An 8,837-nucleotide genomic window follows, 5' to 3' on the forward strand; every position below is an offset into this window, starting at 1 on the left:
GTCGCTTTGGATAAATGTGTCTGCCAAATGTATAAATGGAAATGTAATGGAAAATGGAAAACAGATTCTGATAACTTCAGGATCAAACTATGAGTTTGGAAGAGCACAAGGGTGAGGAAATGATGACCCGATTGTAATTTGTTAAACACGGATTATCATAACATGACAGTCAGTGACCACAACAAGTTAGAATCAATGTACAGCAATCCCACTCTGCTGTGATGAAGCAACCACAGTTCATAGACTCTGGTTGGAAGATCCCTGTCGACATGTATGACACAGTCAATCTATGGAGGCTGATGTCCTACATGTGGAGGGCGGGGGAATAGACCAGAACAACATGTACAAACCACAGAGTTACAGTAGACACACTTTAACCATAATGACTCAGCCATGTTTTGATATGAATAAGCCTTATGTATGCAGAGTGGATATACTTTATAGATAACAAATCTGTCCCAACATGATGCTGTGGGACATTGAATTTGAATGTGTTGTAATAATTCCAGTAACAAACTTTCTTTAAATTGTTGAAATTGAAATGGGATCTCTGTTGTGTTCCACTACAAAACATGTAAAATGTGAATTGAACATTTATACGTGAAAAAATACTATTGCTACACTGTAAAAAAATCCACCAACTTCAACAAAATATTTTGTAAGGTGAATTTATCCTTAAACGTTGAAAGTTATTTCAATATGCTTGTATTCAAATTAAACTGACATCAAATCAAGTTGAATCTCATAAAACTTATTATCCAACAATTTAATTATTAAAACTATTTAGATGAGTTAAAGTATTGTAAATAACACAAATTTTATTGAAAACATGTGGTTCGAAACCTATATATGACTTTCAGAAATGTCTTTGAAATGGTTTTGAATAAAGTATCTTTCAAAAATGGTTTGGTGTCCATACAGTGAACTGGTCACCAACATTCTTCAAAATATCTTCTTTGTGTTTGGCAGAAGAAAGAAAGTCGAACTATCCTATTCAAAGTATTTGTATGAAATATATTGCTTGCCAAGTTTGTTTGTGCCATCTTTCATTTTGTTATTTGCTTCAATGACATTTAGACATTTTTATCTGTGGCTCAGTCCACATACTTTCGGGACCACTTGTAAGTGTCACAACCGTGTCTTGAAATTTAGCAATGTGGTAACCGTTTTGAGACTCACATGACTTCCTGCAAGTTTGTTATCGACCTCTATAAACAGAAATGCGTGTGTGTGTATGTGTGTGTGTGTGCGCAGTGAGACCACATTTCTTTCCTCTGTGCCATTCCACTCTCTTCAGGAAACTCTTACCTTCAATCTGTGCGAGAGCGTTTCTACTGTTTCCCTCCCCTCATGCATGAGCTAAGCAGCTTGCCCTCAGTTCAACACATTCTTTTTCCAAAACCCACATGGAACAATGTGTGAGTGAAGTATATCAGTTTTTAACTGTCAGCACACCTTCACAGTGTCCTCTCACTCTTCAGAAGTACATCAGCCGTGTGAGAGGCAAAGGACAGTTTTAATCTCAAGCAACATGACACTCAAATCACACTGCACGCATCAACGCACGCCGACAGGTACGTAGCCGCTGTTCCCTTCATGTGGTTTGAGGAATGTTCAGGAATATTGTGTATTTATTTTTATTATTTAAAATCATTCACTAAAAATGTGTAATATGGTGGAATTAAGATTCATTTTCGTACTTTTTTTGCCAGTTATATAGTATACTTTTAAAAATAAAGGTGCTTAAAGGTTCTTTACAGTGATGCTTTAGAAGATCCATTTTTGGTTCCACAAAGAACCATTCAGCCAAACAGCTTAAGGTTCTTTAAAGAACCATCTCTTTCTTACTTTTTTGCAATCTAAAGAATCATTTTTCGTCAGAAAGACCCTTTTGTGAAAAAGAACAGTTCTTCGAAAGTTTAAGGATTTTTATCGAACCAAAAGGTTGTATGGCTCTAAGAACCTTTTGAAGCATCTTTTTTAAAGGGGTGCGTAATATTGCAGACATAAAACATACACCATAAAAAATATAGGAGACGTAAATTAAAACCTATAGTGAACAAAAAATGGAAATAAAAATAAAACTGGATGATTAATCTAGATTAACTACAACAACACAAAAAACTCACTTCAGAGCAGACTCAAGCAAACTTCTTATTTTGTTCTCCAATTATTCTCATTATTGTCTTTGAGAATAAAATAAGATGTTTATTAGATCTCACTAAGAGGAATTTCTCAGTTCTCAGTTGTGTTTCATTTGAGTATCATATTAGTCTCAGATGTTTCTCATAGAATTGTTTATGAGAAATACTGGAAAAACAGAAACAAATGAGACCATTGTTAAAATTCATTTAGGAGTATAGGTATAAAATTAATGTAGATTAAAAAGGAAAAATAATCTGAATTTGGGTAAATATGATGAGAAATGTGAGTTCATATTGAGATTTTCAATAATATTAGCTTTTGCAGTTTTGACAGATCTGAGCCGAGTTTGAGTTATTGACGAGATCTCTTCTGAATCTCTTGGAGACATTTGTGATTTCTGGATCTTTTTCTCAAGAGAAATATCTGAGACAGTAGACTTGAGCAAGTTTTAATTTGCTTAATCTCATTGAGTAAAGGGAACTGTGATTTGATTTCCCATGAGATCTTCCTCAAGGATGTTTGTTTGATATTGTATGATCAATGCAAATAATGACTGAACTGTTTCATAAAGTTTCCCATTTTGTCTTCTCTCAGAATTTCTATGGAATAACGCACACATCCTAAAACCGTACAATTCTAAATCTAAACACCACTACCTCACCCAAACACATCCAATGGACCAGAGGAGACCCAAACCGCACAGATTCCACTCTTGCCTGATGTTTCGCTTGAAGGTACTGTTATGTATATGTGATGAACCCTAAATGTATTTGGACAGTTTGATGCATTAGTCAGAATAGGAATTCATCATATTGCTTATGATCTAACGGACCACTTACTGTAATATACAGTACAGTAATACAAATAATGGGCGGGTACATGTCATACACGGGAATTTACCGGAAATTTACATGACCTCATCCTGAGAAAGGCGCTCGGTGCAGATGCAGCAAAATGTGCCCGATGCCAAACCGCCACTTTCATGATAAACTAGAACAATGGCTGTGTTGAGAAAGCCACAGGCATTTTATGACGTCGCCAGGAACATAGGCAAATGAGCCGTCGGTGTGGACCGACACACAGCATAGTGAGCTTTGGGCGTCCTACAGGTGTACTAAGTTTTCTCCGCTGTCTTCTTGGATTGATACAGGGTTGTGTGAGGATGGACCAGAGACCGTGTGGAGGAGACGTCCAGGGAGAAAATACAGAGAGCAGACTGAGGGAACTGGCCTTGAAGTGGTTTACAGAAACCCAGGCTCCTCTCATTCTCCATAATGGCAACTTTCCAGAATGGTTCCAGGGATTCATCAGCAGAAAGTAAGAAACGCTTTTGAATACATTACCCAAAATCAGAAAACGTAGCTGCTACATCCGTCCGAATAGGCAATATACCTCTGTCCAGTCTTGTTATCTATGTCTTAAAACTTGTAGTACGTTTCTAAAAGTATTTTTTTGCTCATTTTAATTGGCTTCAGAACCATAACTTTTAGGTTTCAGTTAAAACACTCACACTTTGATGTTATGTGATGTCATATAGGCTGTTGGTAACCCTGTGGTGCTGTGTTTTTTTATAGAGACGCAGAGGAGCATCTAAAAGATAAGAAACTGGGCTGTTTTCTCATTCGGCTCAGTGATAAAGCCACTGGATACATTCTGTCATATAAGTGAGTCTCTCTCCACACTTGGAAAAAATACAAAGGATTAAAATGCACATCAATGAACATACAACCTGTAGCAGCATCGCTCTGTACAGTGTACTGTTAGCATTGCTTGTTTTAAATAGCTATGATCAGACATTTGCATTTCCTTTAAGCCAAAGAGGAAACTGTTGATATTAAATTCCAGCATATTAACCTCTTAGGTAAGGTTTCACAGACAAGGCTGAAGGGAAGTCCCAGACTAAAATGAATGTTTACCTGTCGTAACTGAATATAACTTGCCCAGAAATATCTTAAAATATATCAGTGCCATTGTTTTGTCTCAAGATGCATACCATTAATGTATTCTTGTAAGGCAATTTTATAAAAGCAACATAAATATTCTAATTCAACTAAGGCATAGTCCTGGTTTAAGGTAAGCCGTGTCTGTGAAACCGGGCGATTGTGTGTTAATAGTACAACGTAGGTCAACTATATACATTTGTAGGTTTTTCTAGTACATGTATGTTTTTTATGGTGTTAGTTACAGGTAGCTGTTTTTTTTTGGTTAATATTACTTAATCAAAATCACCCAACTGCAGTTTGATTGATATTAGAATGCACAATAAGAGTCATACAAGTTATCTATCTATGCAAATGCACTTTTTATTTGTTATCAAATGCATTCAATGAAAAATGTAAAAATGACTGTACACTAATGTAAAAATGTATCAACTAATTTTATTAAATAATTGATTTTCAGAGGTCGTGACCGATGTCGACACTTCGTCATCAATCAGCATAAAGATGGACGTTTCATAGTGACGGGCGACACAGAGATGCATGATTCACTAACCAGCCTCATTGAATTTTATAAGATCAGACCTATTGAGCCGTTCGGAGAATATCTGACTAGTTCATGTTTTGAGGTGAACTTTTTATTCTTTATTTCATATTTCCTTTAAAATATGAATTATTAATATGAATACAAATAATTCAAATTTAAACTACTTCAACTACCACAACTGTTTTGCCTGTAATCAGCATTTTTGCATGTATTATGGTGATCTTGGGAATGACCGAAAGTCAACCAGATCTGAAAGCTGTGAAAAAACTCTTATTTGTTTAAATGAAAATACATAAACACCTATAAAACATTAGAATTATTTTGCTTAAGCTTGTTTTCTTTACAGGACTCAAAATTTGCAAACAAATTGCATCTTTATTTGTTATTTTGACCAGTTTGTCTAATTTCAATTTATTTGCAAAGTTCAGGAGAATGTTGTCACTACTACAAAGAATAAATTATAACATTACTATCTGCAGTAAATTACTGTAGTAAAAACCTGTAATACAGTAAATATTTTGATATTAATGATATTTTGTATTCTATTTTAGTCTTCCACAAGCGAGCTGTATGATGTCATTCATGTGGAACAGAGGGGACAGGCAGCCTTGAGTGTTAAAGCTATGAAGAATATTTGGGACCATCAGTATGGAAAACCCGATGAGATCCTGCAGCCTCCCGCTCTGCCACCCAAAGGCAACAGAAATATGCAGGTATAGCCTATTTTTAATGAATTTCAATGCAACTTCAAATTTTTACTTTTCATTTCAAAAATATATTTTTCATTACAACACTTTCATCATTGTTTATTATCATTGGCAGAACATTTAGGCACTTAAACATCTGTCTGTGCCGTTACATCTGGATAATAATGATTGTTTTTCGCAGGTAGCACCTCCATTACCCAGAAAAGGCCCTCCTGTGAAAACCTCCTCGCTGGAAGCAAAGGACAATGTGCTCTATACCCAGGTGGAAATGCAGAATTATAAAGAAAGAGCCAGATCGCCCACTGAGGGGAGAAACTTTTCCCTGACAGAACCCTTGAGAATTCACAAAAGCATCACCGGAGACCAAGGAACAGTTTACTCAGAGCTCATAGTGCCAAACTGCAGAAGTCAGTCTTTGCCTCTCCTCGATGATAATACTGAAGATGACTCACATTTCAACAGGCAAAACTCCCCAACTAAAGGGTTGCCAAGTATTAGCACTAGCTTGGGTAAGCTATGCAATACTTCTCTCTATCAATTAGCCGGAACACCTGGCAACCAAATTACAACGCGACAGAAAGAGTCAACGGTCAACACCCATGAACCAACATATACCGAGGTGCCTCCTAAACCATTTTCAAATGACATCGAAAACACATATGAACAGATTCCCGACTCACGGCTCGAAGCCAGAGCGCTGGAGAATTCGACACACACTAACACCTATGAGACGTTAATGGACATAAAACCAAAGCCGATCAATTCTGCTAGAGCTGTTAAGGTTAGTGCTTACATGTGTCATATATGAATGTGAATTAAAAAAATGAAAAACTAAAGGGGAATTATGTTTTGTCTGTGCCCCCAGTGGCAATACATGCAACTATTTATATTAACTACTTCGGTATACTTATGTTTTAGCATATTACTATAGGACACATTTTGCCACAAAAAATACATTAATTTCATTTCTAAAGCTTCAAACGGCAAAAAATATCAGTGTCAATATTTAATGTTAGATTTACTTGAGAATTTTCAATTAAAATAGTTTAAGATACAGAATAGAAAAGTGTTGTTTTAGTGGCAGAATTTAAACAGTTTGGGGCAATTCATTAACATACTTGTTTTTCCTGCAGGCAGAGAAATGGAAATGGCTTAACCCCGAATACTGGAAAAAATAACATCCTCTTCATCAGCTGATAAAGACATTACTGGCATAAGTCAGTCACACACAATATCACACTACCGAAAACATTAATAACAAACCCAGAACATATAAATCACCAAAAAATTATTTCATTCACTTGGTAAATGAAGCTACTTTAGTTTACTGTACCAGAAATACTAGAGCTTTACTTTTCATAAGCTTTTTTAAGTATGTTTGTTTAATATTTGTTAAAGTATTGTTATGTGTATGTTAATGACTATTTATTAACCTAATAAATTTCAATTTCTCTTCTTCTCTGGCATTTATTGACAAATCACATGAGATACTAGCTGCTCTAATTCATTCTAATCTGTAAACACATTGTAACATGGCCTAGTTTCTTCAATGATCTTGAATATTATTATTCAAATGATAGACAACATCTCTTTATAAAAACATCTTTTTACACAAAAACACAAATAGACTATTTAACCCTTGTGTCCATGGTTTTGCTTCTTAGCTAATGGTCACAGGTCTAGTGGACCCACATATACTATGTATAACTTAATACATTTATAAAAAAAACTAAAATTATGTAAAAATACTCCTTTACTTGATCCCAGTTACATACAACATAGCCATCATATGGTTAACATTTGTCATCTTTTTTTTTAATTAGATTTATGACAAAGGTCCTATTTGTTTTTTTTGTAAAAGAAATACTAAAAAGCCTAAAAATATAATGCATTTTTTGGTAAATACTGAAAACGGGTTCAATACTTTCCCTGTTAAAAAAACCAGCATATGCAGTTCAAGCCAGCATCAAAACATACCTTTCCCAGCATATGCAGATTTTTTCAACAGGGATCACACCACAGGATGAAAATTTGCTATCAAATATCTCCCCCCCACCATGAGGGAAGAGGAGCTGAGACATTTAAAACATGACAAAACGTATAAAACAATAACTGTCTAAAAAAAGAGAGGTTTTGTATTATTTATATTCAATACTTAACAGCAGAACTACTCACTGTATGAGTTGGCTGAAGATACATTCTTCACAATCATTGACATGGCGTCTCAAAACAAAATTTGAATTTAAGCATTTATGTGTCATGTTGTTACACGAAAACAGAATTTCAATCCTTTGTAGGCTATGTCCTGTACATAAAGCAGAATTGATAATAAATATGAAATCATCCAGATAGTACACGATAAATCACTTTTCTATAAAAAGGAATACATGTGAGGAACACCTGTCGAGAAAATCGAGCACATCTCGAAGAAAGTTCAACAGTAAGGAAAGTAGGCGTGACATCCTCGAGTGTGATAAATGCCAAGGAAATATTTATCGTGGCCCTTCTGACTTCTAAGAGGAGAGCGACTATGATTTGCACACTTATGCACGGAGTCAAGAGAGAAAATGGTGCCGGACAAGATCTTCATGTAAAAGGGGTCAATAAAGCTGTCAGCAATGACTGATCCTGTTTTTGTGAGGAGCAGCGGTCGTAAATAAAAATCCTCCCATGGATATCAGAGCATCAGGCAGATTGAAGCAAAGATGAGAGATGCTCAATGCGAGCTGTAGCATGGAGGTGTTCACGAATGAGTGTTTCTGGATTTATATTCAAAACAAACACACACACCATCCCGGGTCAAAGGTTAAGTGTATATTTTCTTTAAATGTCAATATAAAAAGTAAATATAGCGACGCAGAAAATATACAGTATACTTTATAGTATTCAGTTTCGTTGAAGAATCAACCTAACTACAGCCCTAAACCTGATCCACACACTTTCATCTTGAAATTCCAATATATCACTGAAAAGTGAAAAATCGTTTAAATGCATCTTGTAGAAGTAATGCCTACTCTGGGACTCAAGCAAACATATTGCATTTGTTATTTCCTTGTTTAGCATTATTGATTACTGTGCTTTCCTCCGTGACAAAAAGCTATTACACAATCACATCCAGTAATACTGATGCATCCCTCCCATTCACCTTCCGTGAAAGCTATTGAACTGATTCCCAAAAAAACGCCTTGTTTTCAAACTCATGGGACCTCATCGGGTGAATAAGATTAGAGGGCAGTCAAGGCCAGTGTGCATGTATGAGAGAACCGGGAGTCGCTGATGGCCCGTTTTGTACCTGGTGTCCGGAAGAATCAATGCCCTAATGTCTACATTACAGTCGGCGGGCTGAGTGGCTGTATCACACTGAAACAGAAGCACATCTAAATCACCAGATGCTCAGGGCGAGAGGTGTAATTAACAGAAGAGCATCATCAGCACTTACACCCTGCTGGAGGTTTTAATACACTTCTCGTAAAGGGAGTTAGAGGTAACTGGATAAGGAAT

General features: G+C 35.9%; 1 protein-coding gene across 1 annotated transcript; it reads left to right on the forward strand.

Moving 5' to 3' along the window:
• Nucleotides 1-1,432: 1,432 nt before the first annotated feature.
• On the forward strand, nt 1,433-6,792 carry LOC130414452 (uncharacterized). Its single transcript, XM_056740351.1, has 8 exons — nt 1,433-1,574; nt 2,740-2,879; nt 3,296-3,462; nt 3,720-3,809; nt 4,546-4,711; nt 5,181-5,342; nt 5,518-6,117; nt 6,470-6,792. The coding sequence occupies exons 1-8, from the start codon at nt 1,532-1,534 to the stop codon at nt 6,512-6,514; spliced, it is 1,413 nt and encodes a 470-aa protein (XP_056596329.1). The 5' UTR covers nt 1,433-1,531; the 3' UTR covers nt 6,515-6,792.
• Nucleotides 6,793-8,837: the final 2,045 nt, after the last annotated feature.

This window comes from Triplophysa dalaica, chromosome 24, assembly GCF_015846415.1.
Source record: "Triplophysa dalaica isolate WHDGS20190420 chromosome 24, ASM1584641v1, whole genome shotgun sequence".
NCBI lineage: Eukaryota > Metazoa > Chordata > Actinopteri > Cypriniformes > Nemacheilidae > Triplophysa > Triplophysa dalaica.

Bases quoted from the DNA above. Each gene is read 5' to 3' on its own strand.
- LOC130414452 (XM_056740351.1), top strand. From the start codon at position 1,532: ATGACACTCAAATCACACTGCACGCATCAACGCACGCCGACAG. The intron at 1,575-2,739 runs GTACGTAGCCGC...GTCTTCTCTCAG, and splicing joins GCATCAACGCACGCCGACAG to AATTTCTATGGAATAACGCA. The intron at 2,880-3,295 runs GTACTGTTATGT...GGATTGATACAG, and splicing joins GCCTGATGTTTCGCTTGAAG to GGTTGTGTGAGGATGGACCA.